Genomic DNA, 21,531 nt, shown 5'->3' on the forward strand with positions numbered 1-21,531 from the left:
TATTTTCCCACCAGTGCCAGTGATCTAATAATGAAAGTGGATTCTCTGTTGTCGTCCAAGTCCAAAGGAGAAGCAAGGGTTGACCTCCAGTTTTTTGAAGATCGACTAAGGTGAGCAACAAATGGACAATCAAGAATTTATACTGGTGTACCCAATATTTTGCTCAGCTTGATGTCAGTTTGATTTATTTTTATAACTATTTTAAAAATATATATAATTAAATAAAATTCCAAGGTGTGAATTAAATTGCTGATCACTATTCTGTTTCCTAGTGCAATTAAATTACGTCCAAAAGAAGGTCAGGTTTACTTTGAAGTGATCGCCATAACTGATCCTGTGACTAGAGATGCTCAGCGGCTTTCCCCATTCCTATTGGTGAGTGATATTGGTAACATTGCATTGAAGTTTTCCCTACCTTTTCTGTTGAGTCCTTCTGCATTTATCATCTTGTCTTTTCCTTCCTTTTCAGAAACTACTGTCATTAGAAATTTCTGCATCGTGTAGGTTAATGCTTAATTTAAAAGAAAAGTCATTTGAGAATACTCAGCCCAGCAGCATATTGGCTTTATCAGTATCTATTAAACCAGGTTGCTGGGAATTTTGCAACAGTCAAAGGGAGTATGGCTTTGGGCAAGGAATAGGAAAAATGAGCACGTGCTTTAATGTCAAATCTTTTTGTGTCCGTCAGCAAAGTCGGTTGTTTCACCTTCAGTGAATCACCTCTTGTTTAGTACTTAACATGGTTTAAAAAAAATAGCATAATTGTAGGTATGCAACTGATCAAGGCTGAGACTACTGTGTTTAACCTGAATTATCTTCTGGTTGTTATATATCTCGTCATGATCGTTTCTGCTCACTGAGTCTTGAAGAAAACACTTGTTTGATTTGATATCTTGTGCCAGATATGTAAATTGCTTGCAGCTTAGATGCATCTACCTTCCAAACAGGCACATCTGCCTTGAAAGATGATAATTGAGAGGCAATTCAAGCAAATTAGTAAGTGGAACTAAAAACATAAATCTAGAGCGTTGTCTGTGTGGGTTTCCTCCAGAGGCTCACCCTTCAAAAACATACAGGGGTGGTAGGTAAATTGTGGAATTTGGGTGGCACTAGCTCAAGGGCTGGAAGGTCCAGTTAGCATGCTATTTGTCTAAGTTTAAAAAAAAATTATAAATGGGGGTTAGGTAAAATTATGACATGATGACCAAGGAGAAGGACATGGAGGATAATGATTAAAAAGCATAATGTAAAGAATGCTCATGTGTTAGAACATTTTGAGATAAAGAAAGAGGTTGTGTTGGTCTTTTGAGGAGCATGAGGTGGATAGGTCCCTTGGCCTGATGGGACATATCCCTGGTTATTGAAGGATGCAAATAAATGAGATTGCTGAGGCCTTGACAAAGACATTTGCATCCTCACTGGAAACAGGCTAATGTAACTTTGTTCAAGGAAGGAAAAAAGGATAATCCAAGAAATTATAGGACAGTAAGCCCCATAGTGGTATTGGAAAGGGTACTTAGAGATAAGATCTATGCATATTGGAATTATAGGATCAGATGAAGGATAGTCAACATGGCTTTCTTAGAGTCAGGTCAGATCTTACCAATTTGGATTTTTTTGTGGAGGTGACAAAGATGTTTAATGAGCGTAAGGGAGTGGATGTTGTCTATATGGTAGGCTGATCCAGAAGGTTGAGGTGCATGGGATCCAAGGTAAATTACTAGTTTGGAAACAGAATTGGTTGGCCCATGGAAGAGGGAGGATAGTGGTGGAAGGACATAATTCTGGTTAGAGGTCCTTGACCAGTGGTGCTCCACAGGAGTTTGTGATATCCATAAATGGCTTGGTTGACAAAGTAAGTGTGTGGGTCATTACGTTTGTAGATGACACTTAGATGGGTTGAAGTGTGGAGGGTTATCTAAGAATGCAACAGGATATCAATCAGTTACAGATATGGACAGAGAAATTACCAATGAAGTTTTAATCCAGATAAGTATAAGATATTACACTTTGGAAGGGGAATGCTTGCAGTTAATGGCAGGTCTCTTTAAAGCATTGATGTGCAGAGATCTAGTGATTCAAGTCTATAGCTCATTCAAAGTAGTAGATCGGATAGTAAAGAGGGTACTGTGTATGGTGCACTTGCCTTCATTGGGCAGGGCATTGAATATACAAGTAATAAAGTCATGTTACAGCTATATAAAGCTTTGTTTTTGGCTACACTCTGAGGGTATGAGTTATGAGGAGAGGTTAGACCACATAGATTTTTTTTTGCTGAGTAGGAGGTGAGGGATGATCTGGTAAGGGTTTGTAAAATCAGAAGCATTGATAGGATGAACAGACATAATCATTTCCCTAGAGTAAAGTTGAGGGAGAGGAAGTTTAACGGAGAAATGTGGGGCAAATGTTAAAGGTAGAGTGGTGGGTGGCTTGAATAAGCTGCCAGGTATAGTGGTGAAGCAGGTACAATATATGCATTTAAGAGGCTTCCAAATAGACACATGCATGTGAAGGGGACAGAGGGATATCTATCAAGTGCAAGCAGCAATGCTTTAGTTTGATTTGGGCATTGTGTTCAGCATAGACATTACTGTCCTAAAATGTTCAACTAGTTTAGGATAGGAAACTCTTTTGACTAGTTATTTTAAAGATGCATTAAATCAGGTGAGCTGGTTGTATGTGAATGCTTTAACATTGCCTTTGAGCCCACTACTCCCAATAATTTCTTGACTAGTACTATTTCAAAGATGGTTTCATTGTTCAACACTTTTCATAACTCTGCATCTTCCTCCATTTCAGACATTTGTCCTTCAAGACATAACTTTTTTTTAAAATTTCTCCTAGGTCTTAAATCGATTGATCAATATGAATCTTCGAGTGTTTATGAACTGTCAGGCAAAACTCTCTGAAATGCCTCTAAAAAGGTAATTTAAAAAAAAATCTGTGTCAGCAAACTTACCTCTGATAGAAAGATAAACTAATAATAGCGGAAACGCTTTGTGCAAGAGGCACAATTTTGTAAATTTGGATCTTTCAAATCTGAAGAATGTACCAAGTGAATATTTGTCTTTTGGTCATAAAAGGGCTGAGCTTAACCAAGTTCATCAGAGTAGAATATAGCCAGGGTTGAAATATATGCTGGTATTATGATGAAAGAATTGCACTTGTAGAACAAGATGATTGGGCTGAGGAGATTATTTAGCGGGACTTTTGTGCGTTTTCTGATCTGTGATGAACGCTCTTCATGATGCACTTTTTTTTCTTTTGCATCAATTATGATTTACCGTAAATCTCAAGGCTTTCTCTTTGTTTTTTATTTGCAAATGAGCAAGCCTCCTGTGCTGCTTTAATGGAGAGGTGGTTACTCCTGCTCTCATCTGGTGTTTAACTCTGGATTAAAGCTAATTCTGAGTTTCTGAGCAAATAATTATGCAAATATATATTAAAACTACAGTACAAAATACTGAAAACAGAATGTGCTGAAAGGGCTAATTATCCTTAATAACCTTGGTGTCTGATTCATTCTAAGATCATGGTATTGATGAATAAACCACCAGCTCACGCTGGGATTTCCTCCATCTGTTGACAGTTTTTGGGAAAAATAACTTTATCACATTTTAACAGACTCCTACTTTTCATCTGTCATGCAAATGTATATGCGACGTAGGAAGAAGAAGCCAGTCAGCCCAACAGCTGGCTCTCTAACATGACTGAAGCTGATCTGACTACAATCAGACATTATGATTAATTTGTTGGTCATAACAGGTCTATCAGATTAATGTTCAGGATACTTTCCCTCATTTGTGTGAAAGCTGAATATCCAATCAAAGCATTTGCCACAATAAAATATTGGAGCCCATTGTACAGACAAATAGAGAGCTTTATCTCTGTTTCATACTCCTTTCTATTATATGTGCTATAAAAGTGTTCTTCCAGACACTTGGTATACAGTTTAGCAATGCTTAATTTTTTTTAAAAACTGCCATTAAAAGGTAATTTTTAAAAAAAACTTGTATTATTTAGAAGACAAATTAAAGTTCACATACAGTAAGAATAGTGTACTAACCTGCTGACCTCCTGTGTCATTGGACATTACAGTGTGGGTTGGACTTGGTATGGTATTCTAATTTGAGCATAATCAAGTTTTCAGATTAAGATATTTTATTACAATATCTTGAATATTTAAAAAAAGTTCCAAGTAGCAAAACTAGGTGTTTGTTTATCATGGACTCCGACTTCTGCCATTTTAGTCTATAATGTAAACCTCTTTGATTGCAGGAATTTATTTAGAATCACTTATTGTTTAACATCTATGATGCAGTTCCAAGAATGAAAACTTCCTCAAAATTAAATTGATGTCAGTTCAGGAACTTAGTTGCTACACATTCTAATATGATCTACCATACTGAAGGTGCAATGAAAGTTTTGTTAGCTTTCTGTGGCTATGGGTTGCATGGGGACATTGTGGATCAGATGCTGGCAGGGTGAGAATGTGTCCAGAGTGGGAAGGATAAAGTTCAATCCAGAATAAGAAGGGTAGGGTTCAGCATCTCTGGCCTTAGGGTCTATTCCTGTGCTGAACTGATCAGAGGGCATGGTTCAGGGTAGGACTTGGCTAATGGGAATGGGTATGAGGGAGTGTGTTGGCCAAGTAAACTGATCAGTGGTTTGGGGAGTATCTGGATTTAGAAGTTGCCAGGTTTTAGACAAGGCTACAAAATGGGGGTGATTGGTGTTGGAGGAGAGCTAGATCAGCACATTATATCATCTAAATTAGTTTCCCAGAACACAACTCTAGACACAATCAGATCCACTTTGAGTAACACTGAAGAATGTGTCACCAGTGCAGTAAGGTCTGCTTCTGTACATTTGGTCTGGAGGACCTGTAAGTTGTGCATTCATACATGACACTTCCAAAGTGGTTTTCAGTTTTGCATTGACTATTGTTGGATGTGTTTAAGGTCCTGTGTGCATTAATTATCAGACACATGGGAAGACCCAGAAGAAAAAGTGCTGACTATGTAATTTCCAGCATATCATATTGCATTTTTTTTTGTTGAAATTGAAAATGTGACATCATGCAAACTAAATGCTAATATTTTGTCATTTTCTATTGTATTAGATTAGTGGTGCCCTTGTCTTTGATTTAATAACTAAAATCCTTTGATTTAAGGTATTTTTGTTCAGAAGTTCATCCCTCATGTGCTGCTTGTACTCTGCCCTGAAATTCACTTCTGTTAAAGTCATTGTACCAAAGAATATCATGCCGCTACACATGTTTACTGCAAGGAAGTGAAGTTCTAGGTAATCAGAGTTTAAGTTTTCAAGAAATAAGTGAAAGCAAAATTCAGTGCCTTTAAATAAATGTCTCCCCTCCATTTTGCAGCATTTACCGGTATGTTCTGGAACCCGAGACCACATTCAAAGCAGACGGCAGTTTTGCTCCTGGTCCAGTTGCCAAATTCTTGGACATGCCTCAATCTCCTCTCTTCACACTTATCATCAACACCCCGGAAAGCTGGATGGTAGAGTCTGTACACACCTCGTATGATCTTGACAATATTTATTTGGAAGAGGTGTGTCCAGATGACTATTTTTTCCATCTACAACAGTGAATATGTATGGATGCGTGCGAAGTCATAGGAAAATGAAGAACTCTGTTGACATTCGGTGCTGATGTATACTGGAAAAAAATGGAGATAGTTATGATTGTAGATTTTAAAAATGAAATTCTTATTTGGTGATCCCATGAAATCATACGTAACTGTTTCAAATCACTGATTAGCGCGATGCCCATATTTAGACACCCTATTTCCCACATGATGTCAAATTTTAGAGGTGATGAAGAATAGATGTATCCAAATTATACTCAAGATGATGGACTTCAGTCACGTTGTAATATTAGAGAATTGAACATAATTCTTCCATAGGGCAGAGAAAATGAAGGGATGAATTAACAGAGATGCTGACATTGGAGGGGTTTTAATTGAGAAAGAGGGATGGGCAAATTTGTAACACAAGGGCAAGAATAAGATAATCATCAGGATAACAAAGGTGGAAGTAAGAATTAATTGAACATGTCAAGTAGCTGTTATTTAGATGCACGACATGAGTCAATCGTAGAAACAAATTCAACAGTAACTTTCAAAGGGGACGTGAGTATATACACAGAAGGAAAATGTAAAATATGGAAGTTCCAAGGTGTTGTAGGCATCTGATTAAGCAGGGAAAATTGGGAGCAAAAAGAAAGGCACCTTGAATCTCAGGTGGAGGTTGTTAGTGGTGGGGCACTGCTGATATAACCAGGGTTGTCAGGGCTGTGTTTTAGTTAGTAAGTGGGTAAGTAACTTGCAGCCTCCCAGTTCAGAGCTGGGTTTATTAGGTTATGTTGTCCTGGGACTGCCCAACAATAAAGTTCCATGGCATTGCTCCAAAGGAGTGGTTTATTGGTAATAACATAAGAAATAGGCGCAGGAGTAGGCCATCCGGACCGTCGAGCCTGCTCTGCCATTCAATAAGATCTGATCATTGACTCAATTCCACCTATCTGCCTTTTCCCCATATCCCTTAATTCCTTTTTTATGTAAAACTATATCTAACTGAACCTTAAATAGGTTTAATGAAGTAGCCTCAACTGCTTCCCTGGGCAGAGAATTCTACAGCTTCACTACTCTCTGGGAAAAACTGTTCTTCCTCATCTCCGTCTTAAATCTACTCCCCTGAATCTCGAGGCTGTGTCCCCTAGTTCTGGTTTCACCTAGCAGTGAAAACAATTTATCTGGCTCTATCTTATCTATCCCTTTCATAATTTTATAGGTTTCTTTAAGATCTCCTCTCATTCTTCTGAATTTGAGTGAGTATAATCCCAGATGATTTAGATTCTCCTCATGGGTCAACTCCCTCATCTCCATGATCAACCTGGTGAACCTCTGCACTGCCTCCAAGGGCAGTATATCCTTCCAATACATCCGTAGTGTAGTAATTGTAAGTGAGTGGCAGGGCATGTGCAGACTGAATGTTACAAATGAAGCAAGAGCTTAGAAAATAATGTTATCATGTTTAATTTAAGAAATTATTTTTTGTGTGTATAAGCCCAGAATAATAATAAACAGCATTATGCAATTTATTTTCCAAGCATATAATATTTATAAAAAAAAGTACCAAAACATGTATCTCTCTCATTTTTATCCTCTATTTTCAGATTGATAGTGGAATAGCAGCAGAATTTGAATTGGAGTACCTTTTGTTGGAAGGACATTGTTATGATGTTTCAACAGGACAACCACCCAGAGGTCTCCAGTTCACTCTAGGGACAAGTGCAAACCCTGTTGTTGTAGATACAATTGTAATGGCAAACTTGGTAGGTAGTCAAGACTCTTTACAAAATCTTAATCAAAATTTTCAATGCTTTGTCTATGTCAATCATTTGCTGTGAATATTCATTATTTCATTCATTTTGCATTGAATGACTTTTTTTTATTTTCCTACCAAGTTCTTTCATTATTCTTGTTGTATAAACCCCACACCTTCCCAAAGATTACAATTGGCTACTCTTGTAGTTTCAAAGGGTGCTGGGAAGGGGTTGGAATTGGGGGCTATAAACACACAAATAAGGTACAAGCACATTGAGAAGCTGTCAATTCTGTTGGTTTAAATGAAGATGTTAAATTCAGTTGGCTTGATCATTTGATCTGATAAGCCATTACAACTGAATTCATGTTTGGACTTTCAGGAATTCTAAAGTTTATCTATAATCCTCTTCTTCGGAACTTGTTCTTCAGTTTTGTTTCAATTTCTCTCTGAAACATTCACTCCAACATGTATACTTCCTATCTCTCCCCAGCAGGTTTAACCAATATGTACTTCTATGTTAAGCTACTATTTTCAGCAAGGGTCTGATTACTCCTCAATCTCATACTGAGATACATTTACCATAAAATAAATAAAAATGGGTTTGATTCCTTTTATTGTATATAAATACACAGAATTTGTCAACTTATTCTGCACACAAAGACTCACCACAACCATTCTCATGATGAATCCCTATGCCACTCAAAAACTCTTAACTCATACTGTAACATTTTCTTAATTCCTCAACTCCAGATTTCCTTTTTTTAAACAAAATTTGGTCTCTTGTAGCATAATTCTTTGCAATGGGAAGTGCAAAGCTGTTTAGAATTTTAAAAGTGCATTATTGGAAATAGATTATTAGGAATTGATTTTTCCTTTGAAGAACATTGGGATCCTAGTAGTAAATTAAACTCAATAATCTTGCTTCTTTTCCAAACAGGGCTACTTCCAATTAAAAGCTAACCCTGGTGCATGGGTGCTCAGACTAAGAAAGGGAAGATCAGAAGATATTTATAAAATTTACAGGTATAATACGACTGGCTCTGTAGTCAAGTGAAACTCTCCAATGAGAGACCCATGTGCACTACACATAATCATATCTCTTTTCCTCCTCCCCTCTCTTCCCACAGTATTTCTTTTTTAATAAGTGGGTCTGTGGCATCACCTGCTAACCCTACCATGCAGCAGCTTCCAGGAAAATGGTTTTTTTTATGCAGATAGTTGTCAGTGCCTGCAATGCCTTAATGGGGGTGCTAGAGGCAGATACCACAACGACATCTAAGGGACATTTTGCCAGGCACATAACACGCGGAAAATGAAGGGATGGTATTGGTTTAATTTGGCATCAGGGTTCAGTACAGACAACAAGAGCTGAAGGGCCCGTTTCTATGTTGTACTGTTCCCTGTTCTAAAGTTTTAATATTTCTCAAATAAAGAAAATCCATAATCATTTCTTCAAGTAATGATCCCTAAAGGTCAACATTTTGTGTTGTTTTCATTACCAATTGTAATCATTTGTGACTTTTTTTCTTCCTCTAAAGTCTGTATTTTTTGTATTATTTAGCCATGATGGAGCAGACTCTCCTCCTGGTACTGACGAAGTAACTGTTGTTCTTGACAGCTTCAAAAGCAAAATTATTAAAGTGAAGGTATGTTTCTTGGAAGAAGTTAAATATAAGTTAAAATGTAAAAAATTGAAAACTAAACACTTGTCCACAAAATGCTGATTTACATTCAGTGATACTCAGTTAATAGTGTTGTTTTACAAGTTTGTATCTTGTGCATTGTGTAGTTTGATCACAAAAGTCCATATTGGAATATATGAACAACATATTTGGTCTGTTCATGTCTGTAAAGGACAAGTTAACATTGAGGCTTAACTTTCAATTCAATATAATTCATTGAGGTGGTTCTTTCATGGAATTGAATAAAGGGGTACATTTAAAGGTCAATAAGTCTGTTCAAAATTATGTTGATTGATAAGCTATTTGTAACAGATGAAAGTTAATTTCTTGCATGGATTACATATATCAATCTGCATTGGTGAAAGCCACATAGCTGCTAACAATACATGAACTTGAGAAACACATAAATCACTGGAGATGGAAAGAAACTAGCGTGTTTAATGGAAGTAAATTGATTTATTGAGGAGACCTCTATTGATGGGCAGTAGTGTTGATATGCCACTAGGGAATCCCTGATCCCATATTGTGTACAGTGAAGTTGATAAGCTTATTTCTTAATGGAAGAATACTCTTTATCAAGGATCATTTAAAGATTATATTGATTTAGAAATGTGAGTTGACATTTCTTCAAGAAGAGGAACTTAACAGGACTCGAATCTACAGCCACTGCGTCAGTAAAGATTTAGTTTATGAATTGAAGACTGGTTAAAACTCACTGTATATCAAAGAGGTACAAGGACTGTTTAAAGAAATCTCTTGGTGCCTGCCACATTGACCACCGCCAGTGGGCTGATATCGCCTCCAACCGTGCATCTTGGCGCCTCACAGTTTGGCGGGCAGCAACCTCCTTTGAAGAAGACCGCAGAGCCCACCTCACTGACAAAAGACAAAGGAGGAAAAACCCAACACCCAACCCCAACCAACCAATTTTCCCTTGCAACCGCTGCAACCGTGCCTGCCTGTCCCGCATTGGACTTGTCAGTCACCAACGAGCCTGCAGCAGACGTGGACATACCCCTCCATAAATCTTCATCCGCGAAGCCAAGCCAAAGAAGAAAGAAAGATATCAATGGCATTTGTATTATTTTCCCCAGATCCCATTTTATATTTGCATATGGCTGATGGCAGAAAAAAAAATGCTAAAATAGAGTGTTTGATGGATCTCCTGCCAATTTCTCATTCATGTCAAGGGGTGCCTGATTATTCATCAGCTTTTCTCCCTCTTTGTTCACTTGGATTGATCCATTGTAGGCAATCTTAGTCTTAAAAAGAGTATCATATCACCAAGTGTAACTGCTATTCAATTTGGTTTTGGATGGCTTTATCGACGTGGTTCAAATGATTGGAACCTGAAAAGTTTAGAATTATGCCATGATGATAATCCGAAACAGAGCTCATGTTTTTCTTTGCAATTATAAATTCCACTGTTTGCTGTTTCACAGCCAACAATTAATTTATTTCATCAAGGTCATTAGGAGTTTAAAACATAGAAATATGCCTGTCTACAAAATGTGTTGAAATATGGACAATAAAATTCATTGATTTTATCTGCTTCTGTAGGTTCAAAAGAAACCAGAAAAAATGAATGAAGAACTCCTCAGTGATGGTGATGTTGAAAATGAAGGCTTCTGGGAATCCATTAAAAGGCAGGAACACATTTCCAATTATGTGAAATACAGTTTTATTATTATACATAATTTCAGGCACAACAGTTGTTAACTAGAAAAGTCTAAATCCAAAAACTTCTGTCAGCATTTTCTCCCTCATTTGCACACAAGTTGTTTCCATTTCTTTTTATCTACTACAGCCAGTGCTTTGTAGCAATGGTAATGAATGAGATTGTAGATACTGCAAGTTAAAGAGCTGTTAAAGCACAGAATTTAAGACCATTAAATAGAAAATATGGATCCTTTAACTTTGTTTCTGTCTCAGTTAAGTTTGTACCTGTAAATATTTAACACATCAGATTCAATTGCTAAATCATTGACCAATATTGACTTTTCAATGTTCCAGGTGCTGAGTTGGATACAATTTACTCTATACTTCAGAATGTACCTTCATCTCAGAGATCTCCCTGCTTAAAAAAAAAACTCTTTTCCCCATTTAATACATGACATGCTTTGTGTCCTCTTGAGTTTAGAACTTAGATTGGTAATGTTGCCACAGGCCCATAACTTTTTAAATAAAGCATTGTATAGTTGTAAAAGAATTTTTATTTTCTAAATCTCAACACTGCTGGAGGGAGTTGAAAAGTCTGTCTCTCTAAACTATTTTTCCATATCACACCCTAGCCCCAATCTTATTATTTCATTTAAAAATTGAATAGAATCAATGTTCTATTTTCACAGAGGATTCACAGGAGGTCCAAAACCTGAAGAATTAAAGTTGGAAAAAGAAAATGTCATTAATATATTTTCAGTTGCATCCGGTCATCTGTATGAGAGATTTCTACGGTCGGTAAAATATATTTTCTTTATAAACTGGCTCTTACCAATTAATTTTTGGCTCTTAGAATTTTTTTTGTCCTTTGATTTGGAACTCTATTCAGGATGTGTGCAAGTGTAGACATTTTTTTTTGATCTTCAATTTTGTGCAAGTCTTAGTATAATATTTTGACAAATTACACCAATTTTTTCCAAAAGGTTTGCTTACTGAAGAAATTGAGGAATAGGATAGACAATTTAAAGATAATTTCAGATTTACCGTATCACGTCGGAAATTGGAGAAACTTTAAAATAACTTTTATTGAATTTACCATGTTTAATCGCATAATGATGCTGACACCAATGTGTTAGTTCAACTGACCTAAAAATGTTTTTGCCGCTGGATTTTATTTATGCCTCTCATGTCAGTATCCAAACCTTTCACCATGTTCGTCACTGCACCGCAGGGATCTGCAGGGAAGACGTCCAAGTGCCAATACAGATAGTGAATTTTCAATGACATGTTGCATCTCATGGTTTTGTCTGCTTGAAGTAGACTTAAAATATGACAGAAAATCACAAAATTGGGTTATATCTAAAAAATGGTACGTGACAGGAAAAATTTGAGGCGATTTTTGTGATCAACGGCCTAAAATCCATAAATGCACCCAAAAGTGTCCAGGAAGAAAAATCTTCATTGTCCAGTGTTATGAAATCACTCCTTCAGAATTCTCAGTCCCAATGAATAAGAAAATCACTCATAAATAAATTTTGCAGCAATTCTGGACCAGAATACACTTTTCAATCAGCATAAACAAAGTTAGTGATGGAGCTGAAATATATTTATGACCTTAAAGGTATCCAGCATGTTAGAGATCATATTTTGTGATTTTTTTTTCCCAGTAGATTCCAATTCCTTATCTGAAAGCTGATAATAAAAAAGCAATTTTTAAACATTCTTGAAACTCAAGTAGTTTCCTTGATTGGACTACTAGGCTGGAATTCAAAACAAAACCTTTGAAGCAGAGATGTACTTGGAGCACACTGTGGTAAACTGGGAGGGAAATTATTTCCTATTTATTGGTTTTGAAGATTCTAAGGTGTAATTCCATTATTTGTCAAACTATTCCATTAGGATTTGCACAGGTGCCGAAACATAAGGACATTCGGAAGACTCATGAATGCAAATATCTCTTTTCAGAAGGGGAAGGGGGGGTGGGGATAACATTTATAAATTTTACCAGACTCGTGTTGAAATTGTTCAGGGTTTGCATATTTGATGTCCTATAAATAATTGTATTTATAGTCTAATTATGTAGTTTGGACTGGTCCCAATCTTGAACATCGAGTTGTAGTGAGTCTTTGTCAGAGGAATCTTCCCAAGCTGTGTATAATTACCTCTCTGTTCCCATTGCCCTGTAGAATAATGATGCTGTCTGCTTTGAAACACACTGAAACACCAGTGAAGTTCTGGTTCCTTAAGAATTACCTGTCGCCCACATTCAAGGTCTGTATAATGAACAAATTAAATCTATCATGATTAACAAGATGGAAAAGGTTTCAGTCCATTTCAAAGCTTGTGTCGGAATTGCAATGTTAAAACATTTTCTCAAACTTTTCTGCCACTTCTGATGAATTAATGCAGACACCACGTTTCAAACCGATTCGAAACTTCAAACAGTAAAAGCTAACTAGTGTCTCTTTCCAAATGGTTTGTACCCACTTTTGTTTCCTCCGCTATATAAAATCAGAAAATAATATAAACACTTTTCAAGTCATCCAGCAACTGAGAAAAGAAAATCAATGAACTTTTCGGATGAAGACCCTTCATTAGAAAGCAAAAAGGGAGAAAATGCATTGATTTTAAGATGCATAGAAGATCTGAGAGGGAAATAGGACAAATGGAATATCTTACAGGGTTGCTGTTAATACATGCTGTTATTAATTCTGGCTACTGACAGCTGGGGGATCAAATGGATAAATAAAGTGACAAGCAACTGGAAATTCAGGTCACCTCTGTGTTCCTAGTAGAGGTGCTGCACAAAAGGTCTGCTTCAGTGCTTTTGTTGGATGTTCCAACAAAAGAATATTCCTTTCTTGGCAGCCATCGGGTACTGCAGTTGACCCATCAAGTTTACGTATCCCGGTAATGCTGTGGCAAAGACTTCAGTGACTTCACAGAGAAGGGCATAGCAGCAAGGTACCAGCTGTTTTTCAGTCACCGGCCAATGCTGAAGGTCTCTGGCATCTAGCTTGATGTTGCATATTTTGTGTTGTCAGTCAGTCCGCCCATTGGAGAGGAGGTTCAGATGATAAGTTCAGGCAGGTGAAGGCCTGCTCAAACCATGGGTTTGGAGTGTTTGAAGCAGAGCATCATAGCCTGTCAGCTGAAAAGATGGGGAGGTGGGTGGAAACCCCTGTTTATTTTGGAATTTATGGTAATTACAACAATTGGGGCCTGATGTACTCATCTCCCGAAGAAGTATTACTCAAGAAATGACACTGTCAGGGATACAATGGTACTTCAGTAAAATTTCTGGAAATGGTCATTTCTGCAATCACTCCAGAGAAGATGAGTTTTTCAAATTCATATTGCTGTTAAGTAAAAACAATTGAATTTCAAGGTATGGATGTATGAAATCAAGTTTTTCTTTTCCAACTGTATATCTTTCTCCTTGTGCATGTTTGACCAACGCATGCTTGAGAAATATGCTCTTGCTACATTTGATGCTTCAGTGATATTTTTTTAGTCTAGTTCCCTTTCCAAAATTGAGCTAAGCGGGTATTCCATGATAAGGGTAACCTTATTGGTTATTATTTTAAACCCAGAATGCAAGCTTCAATGTAAACTGTTTGTTATAGCTTAAAAATAAACAAAATCTTCAGATGTTGGAAATCTGAAATATAAGTATAAAATTCTGTAAAAACATTGTCAGGCAGCATCTGTGGAAAGAGAAACTGTCAGCTGTTCAGGTCAAAGACCCTTCATTAGAACTCAGGAAAAGAGCAAATTAGTCAACATAGAAAAGGTGGGAGTGGAGAGGCATTGTCAGCTAGGCCCAATTGTCCAATCTCTTATAAATGCTGTGAAGCCTGGGTGATGCTGTAAAGTATAGCTAACAGGGCATTGTCTCCATTTGATAAAAGGAAGAGAGGAATGGCAAGCTAAATGGTTAGCCCTGATGCAATAAAAAAAGAGCAAATTATCTGAAGTTGAAGAATTCATCAAGTCATGAAGGATGCAATGTGCTTCAATATTGTTTTCGTGGAGCTTAAAAAGTTGTTTCACGGAAGTAAATCACACTAACTAATATTATCCTGGTTAATTACCAATGTGCATTTTCTGTGTGATGCTGTATAACTATGTACTTGTTTTGGTAGGAATTTATCCCACACATGGCAAAGAAGTATGGCTTTCAGTATGAACTTGTGCAATACAAGTGGCCCAGGTGGCTTCACCAACAGACTGAGAAACAAAGAATCATCTGGGGTTATAAGATCCTCTTCCTGGACGTGCTTTTTCCACTGGCTGTTGACAAGATCTTATTCGTGGATGCTGATCAAGTAAATTTTTTAAGATGCAAATTTTTAAATTCTTAGTTAAATAATTATGTTTAAGACCCACTGAAGCAATTTGAAGTTCATAGAACAGTAAATATGATTCACTGAAGGCAAGTAGAAATATCACTGTTTAAAGCAAGGGAGACCTTGTCAGATACATTTTGTGTATTTTACAGCAGTGGCGGTGCTTATTAATATAACATTGTTGCCTACGATTCTTAAGTAAATTTGTAAATGCCATTAGATTTTCTGCAGCAGTTAAAATTTCTGCTCTTAAATAAATTTTGTTTGATTTAGAAAGAAAGAAACCACAAAAAAGAGAAGACTATGCCATTATTATGATAATGTATTGTAAAGATGCTTTTATGTAACTGACTGTTAAGATATGGAAACTTTCAAAATGTTTCTGCACTTTGAGGAATGTCTCATGTTTGAGTTTTTATTTTAATGAGAGCTTAGTACCGGGCTGAATGCTCATTGCAAATTGTGAACTTTTCTCAGATATGATTCCCATGTTCTACAGAGTTCCCTCCTGCTTTATCTATCAAACTTTTCATCATCCTCCTAACTCGCCAGATACCATTAAACCTCTACTGGAGTCACCAAATTCCCTTTCTTCATTTGTAAGTCCAGATACGACTAGATAGAGGGTATAAGAGGCAACCCCAGTGACATACTGAGCAGGTCTCCAGGACAAATTACTGTAAGGCAATCAGAATTGAGGGTCTGCGTTAATAGATCTTGTTTTTAACCTGGAGGTATGGAAGTCATTTGGTATTCCTTGTGCTGCCACAATTGAAATTGGTTCACTTTCTCTGCTGTGTACTTAATTGCTGGTTTTTTTTTTACCGTCAGCAAACTCAGTTCTTCAATGTTTTAATTGATGTCAACTACAGAGGTATTAAGCCTCTATTACTACCTGACAAAATAGATAAATTCTGCAAACATGGCATGTTGCCAAACTGAATTCTACCCCTTTGTGTCCTGTTCTTGGAAATGTGGAAGAGTATGGATCAATTAAAGAAGTATGGTTCAATTAGAGAGTTTGCAGAATGGGATTATTTTAATAATTTAAATAAATTGCTTTCAATTTGAATCCATTTTAATGCAATTTCTAAACTTGCTCCACACTAAAGTCCCATTAAGAGTGTCTGCAGTTTGCTTTCAGGTAATGAGAGTTTACAGTGAGCTTTTAATTTAGATGTAGATGGAGCCATAACATGATACCTGAGACATTTATACATCTATGTGGTTAGAAGGAGGCTTCTAGGTAAAGTGGAAGTTGAAATTGATGAGATTACTGTATTTCCTACAGTGCCATTGTTGCTTTTAACTGACTTTTTATTAAAGGGTCAAAGACTGGTTGAAACCAGATCTTTGATACTTGATGCACAATTGATCTAATTTCTTTGTTTAATTAATTAACTTTTTCTCACAGATAGTGCGCACTGATTTAAAGGAGCTGCGTGAGTTGGACCTTGAAGGAGCTCCCTATGGGTATACTCCTTTTTGTGATAGTCGTAAGGAAATGGATGGATATCGCTTCTGGAGATCAGGTTATTGGGCGAACCATCTGCAGGGAAGAAAGTACCACATAAGGTATAATGTTTGCATTTCAACAATTGATGTCATTAGGCATGAGAAATTAGACTTTTATCTGCCCCGTTGATATTTTGATAGTGGTCTCTCATTATATATGATACTTTAATTCATTGGTTACAAAGTGTTTTTTTGGGACCATTTCTCAGCATTTGATAGACAAAAATTAGATGGGAGATTTCTCCACCTGTTTACTTTCTGACTGGTCCTTGGAAGAAAAGTACAGTACAACTCCAATTATCAGAAATGGTCGGGACTAGGACTATTTCGGATAAACAGCCCAGTAGCAACAGCAAATCACTTCTAACAGTGTTTATACAACAACAAGGGAATGCCTTTAAAGCATTAAAATAATGTTTAATTCTCACCAAAAAAAAAATGCTGGCCACCACCCCTTACTGACACCTCCCCACCGAAACCCAGTTCCTACCTGAAGTTCCCACTGCTGCCCAGGAGCCTGAGGTCCCAGATCAGTTTAGCTCTGAAAAAAAAATTGGATAAATGAGGAATTCTGCTTTGTTTGGGATATCCTCATTTATCCAAAAAAATTTTTTAAATATTCAGGTAATTGAGGATTTAAGAGAATCAGAGTTGTACTGTAGACATGAGCTTCGTACATGTCTTTACTGCATTGGGTGAAGTTTGAAAGGCAGTCTTTGAAAAAGCAGATGTTGATATCAACCTGTGGGATCTATGCCAGTGTAGCACTCTGATGCTTTGGGCCGATAAACATTGAAGTCGAGATTATTGGGGTGTGCCTTCAGAGTATCCATTTGTAATTCAAGGTATCTTAACATCGATTTTGCTGAATGCATGATTATGCCTCCACTCTGACCTCTGACTTCAATGTACTTCTTTCATAAAGTACACTGAATTGTCAGTCTATTTCATACTTGAATATTTCAAACCAATTACTCCACTGCAGTGAACACTTCTTTAATTACAGCAGAGACAAATAACTTTATTAAATTTACACACCATTATTGTCAAAAATCTTGCAAGACCTCAGTGAATAGTTTAGTTTTGTGAGATAAGACATTACTCGGGGGAAAAAATTCAAATTAATTCCCCTGTCGATACAGTAGCAATTTTTCCCACTTCAATTATTCATCTGAACTAGAAACTAGACACTAATAAAGCTTTAGAAGTTTTCAGAAGTCTCTTACATTAAGCTGATATGTAGGAAATGGGTTGCCTGCTTGAAGTCAGTATACCACTGAGCTGCTTCAATATAAATTAGCTAGAAGTTTGTCCTTCAAACCTCTGGTATTGTAAAATTTCATCAATTATACAGATAAAAATAAACAATTCTACTTGCCCCATTGTAATAACTTTTTTTCTTTAGTATGTGTGATGTCTTGATGAACAATTTTTGAATGGTTTTTACAATCTGTTAAGAAATCTTGCTCCAGATTTTCCTAAGACTTGCATCAGATATCGTGAGCAAACTTTGATCATTATTGCTCAAAAATTCATGTTATTGTTTGTGTTGTGTCCTATACCTTGCAAAAAAACAACTTGCTTTCATCTTGCTGAAATGTTTACAGCAATATGAGGTTGCCTTATTTATACGGAAGTTGCCACTGAACTTGAAGTGGAAAGTTTAAAATGTTTCACTGCAGTTTTGGTTCTTTTAATGATGCAGTGATTATTAATCACTTGAAAGAAATCATTCCACAATCCCTCAATTTTATTTGGTTTAAGAGAAAAGCTATCTTTTGACTCATGCATTGAGACCCAGACAGTTTTCCTCTCTGATGTTAATTTGCACCGTCAGCAGTTTGAAGAACAAATCTATGGCCCCATTAAAGGTGCTACCTGAAAAATTATGCTACAGTTATGTTCAGTGAGAGCATGTCACTTTATATTTTCAGTACCACATGGATAGCTATCAGAAAGTTCTGAAACCTAAAACCACATTGCTTAGTGAAAAATAAGAAGTCTGCAACTTTATAGGGGAAAGCCAACCACTGCTTTCCAGATCTGACAACTTGTATAGTATCAATTTATTTTATGTGGTTGCTCCTTCTCCTTATTTAGATTACATTTCCCTATTTCCTTCAACATTTTGATGCTCTTTTTGGAAATGCTTGTGAATTTGATCAGTAATGATAAGAATCAGAATTCATTGTCATGAACATATCACAAAATGTATTTTGTAGCACCATCACAGTGCAAACCTTTATATAAACCACCTTGCAAAATTAAAAAAAAATAGTGCAAGAAAAAGACAAAGTAAGGTCATGTCTATGGCTCATTGTTCATTCAGCAGGGAAGAAGCCTTTGAGCGCTCATCTTCAGACTCCTAGACCTTTCTTCTGGAGAATGAAGAGGGCATGGCCTGGCTGGTGGGGCTTCTTGAGGATAGAGGCTGCTTTCTTAAGAAACTGCCTCTTGTAAATGTCCTTGGAGTGAAGACTGGTGCCCATGATGTCGCAGGCCGAGTTAACAACCCTCTGGAGTTTGTTTTTCTTGTCTTGAGCATTCGCGCTTCCATGCTAGACAGTGACAAAACCAGCTAGAAGGCTCTCTATGGTATACCTTTAGAGTTTTTAGAGAGTCTTCAGTGAGATATGAGTGTTTAATCCATAAAAGGTGGGGGGGGACTTGGGAAGGCAAAAACATGGGAAATATGAAAAGCTCTGAAACAACAGCTTTGGCTTGTACCTGGTTACTATGGGCTGCACTGCCATTTGCCTATATCCACTGTACTAGAGTTCAACAGTCTGGTTATAATAAAGGGCCAACATTAAATGGCAGCACAGTTAAAATAGCAGTTAGTGCCGTGGCAATGATCAGGGTTCAAATCCTCCGCTGTCTATGTGGTCTCCCTGCATCCGCATGGATTTCCTGTGTGTGTGCTTTGGTTTCCTCCCACCTTCCAAGGGTGTACAGAGTTAGTGGTCTAATTGGTCACATGGGTGTAATTGGGTAGCATGGGTAGAAGGGCCTGTTACCAAGTTTTTTTCTCTCAATTGAAAGATTAAACTTTATCTGGGCAGCCTACTGATTGATGCTGGCCCTTCACCTCTTCCCTGATATCCTACACTTGCACCAGACCAAAGAGCATGCAGAATGTATGGTTGCCCTACTTTGCTTTTTTTTGTGTAGTTTCCCCTCAGAGGCTTCCAGCAATCTCCACGGCCAAGGGAACATATGACATTGCCTCAAGCTTCAGCAGCAGGGGGAGATGTGAATTGGTGGGCGAATAGGCCAACATGCCTCTGTCTACACTGGCTGTAGAGCTGGGTGGCATCCTGCACAAGATTACCACCCTGGTTCATCAAAGTGTTTTCTTGTTCCACATGAAATTTAAAGCTCAGAATGACCAACAATATCCTGAAAAGGCACCAGGATCCTTGTTCAATACTTGCCACAACTAAAGGAGGCGATTTGTAAACTTCAACCATTCATGTCAGCAGTAGGACACGCTGAGCTTGTAGGATTAAAGCTAGGAGAGTAAGTGTTTTTCCTCTCATACGTTTAACCATGTCTAGCCACAGCCTTGTGTCTTTGAGAGGTAAAAGCTATTATTCATTTCTGAGGTCATATCATAGCATTCTACAACCAGTGAAAATCATCACTTTTCTCCTATAGCTGTATTTCATAACCTTTTTTTACACCGAAGATCTTGCAAATATTAAATTAGATCATTGTTTTTATAATTTGTTTTGATCCAGTGGTCCATCTGAACTGATTAAACTTTGATTGGGAAATTGTTTAAAAGACATTGCCTCCAGTGACGTACCACTTCCTTATAAACTACACTGAAATATTGCTTTTATGAAATGCAAAGGACTGGTTTTGGAATGCATCACATTAAATGTAATATATTTTACAAGGAGCTGCAGTGCCACCATGTGCCACTTGTGTAAAACACAAGTTTACTGCAATCATTCATTCATGCATTTTCCTGGTCAAAGTCCCACTGAAACCAATTATTTACTGCTTTTTTTATTGTATGGATAACTTTTCAAAGAAGGAAAAACATATAAATGGTGTTTTAAACAAGTAAACAAAAAAACTTGAATTTTTGAATGTTTTTAACTCACTTTGCTTAAATTAAATAAAACTTCTGTCACATTGTTGGAAAAGCAGCCATCAATTTATGCACTAGCACCATTGAGGTGATTACCAGATAATCTATTCCAGTGGTCTTCACTGAGGGATAAATATTGGCCAGAAGACCAGGAAGAGTGTCCTTGCTCCTCCTCAAAACGGCAATCATTTGACACATTGGAAGTTTATTGCTGATTTAATGTCCTATTATTTTTTTAAAAGAGAATGCAGTCCCTCTGCTTTTGGATTGGAACGTGTTTGTTGTGCTCAATTTCAAACGAGCAAATAAATTTACTCATCCAGCAGCACGAGCTGAAGAAGAGTAAAATAAAATGTGAGCAAATAAGACCCTTGAATCAGCAACAAGTGGTAATAGAAATAAATCCTAACGAAAAATGCAGTTCTCAAACACAATCACTGTTTCCGACAAAGACTGCCTTTAAAACAATGATTTTGATAATTTGCTGTCAATTCAGGTGATGTTCACTGTTACTCATTTGCCAGTGTTGCAGCAACTTCAGTGAAGGGTAGATTGAAGGTTAAATGTAGCAATCCATAAGTTACTGTCGGAGTTGTGCTGGTTTAGCTGTTTGCCTTGTCACTGAAATACATTAAAGCAGTGGTTTTCAAACTTTTTTCTTTCCACTCCCATCCCACTTTAAGTATTCCCAATACCATAGGTGCTCTGTGATTCTTCTTTCTTTGGCTTGGCTTCGCGGACGAAGATTTATGGAGGGGGTAAAAAGTCCACGTCAGCTGCAGGCTCGTTTGTGGCTGACAAGTCCGATGCCTGTCTGTGATTAGTAAGGGATTGCTTAAGGTGTAATGTGATTGGAAAGAAAAAGTTTGAAACC

General features: G+C 37.1%; 1 protein-coding gene and 1 long non-coding RNA gene across 3 annotated transcripts in view; one reads left to right on the forward strand and one right to left on the reverse strand.

Moving 5' to 3' along the window:
* The window catches only part of uggt1 (UDP-glucose glycoprotein glucosyltransferase 1), a 149,312-nt gene that overhangs the window by 100,275 nt on the left and 27,506 nt on the right, over positions 1–21,531 (forward strand). For both annotated transcript variants that reach the window (XM_069896581.1, XM_069896582.1), the window contains 12 exons: positions 15–110; positions 273–375; positions 2,845–2,924; positions 5,387–5,576; positions 7,202–7,360; positions 8,291–8,376; positions 8,915–8,999; positions 10,596–10,681; positions 11,384–11,488; positions 12,881–12,965; positions 14,840–15,022; positions 16,458–16,618. In XM_069896581.1, coding sequence (XP_069752682.1) covers positions 15–110; positions 273–375; positions 2,845–2,924; positions 5,387–5,576; positions 7,202–7,360; positions 8,291–8,376; positions 8,915–8,999; positions 10,596–10,681; positions 11,384–11,488; positions 12,881–12,965; positions 14,840–15,022; positions 16,458–16,618 — 1,419 coding nt within the window. The remainder of the gene's footprint in view (positions 1–14; positions 111–272; positions 376–2,844; positions 2,925–5,386; positions 5,577–7,201; positions 7,361–8,290; positions 8,377–8,914; positions 9,000–10,595; positions 10,682–11,383; positions 11,489–12,880; positions 12,966–14,839; positions 15,023–16,457; positions 16,619–21,531) is intronic.
* The window catches only part of LOC138742319 (uncharacterized), a 38,390-nt gene continuing 33,908 nt past the window's right edge, over positions 17,050–21,531 (reverse strand). Inside the window, exon 3 of the long non-coding RNA XR_011344053.1 lies at positions 17,050–17,099. This is a non-coding gene — a long non-coding RNA (uncharacterized lncRNA). The remainder of the gene's footprint in view (positions 17,100–21,531) is intronic.

The sequence above is a fragment of the Narcine bancroftii genome, chromosome 9 (genome assembly GCF_036971445.1).
Source record: "Narcine bancroftii isolate sNarBan1 chromosome 9, sNarBan1.hap1, whole genome shotgun sequence".
Lineage (NCBI taxonomy): Eukaryota > Metazoa > Chordata > Chondrichthyes > Torpediniformes > Narcinidae > Narcine > Narcine bancroftii.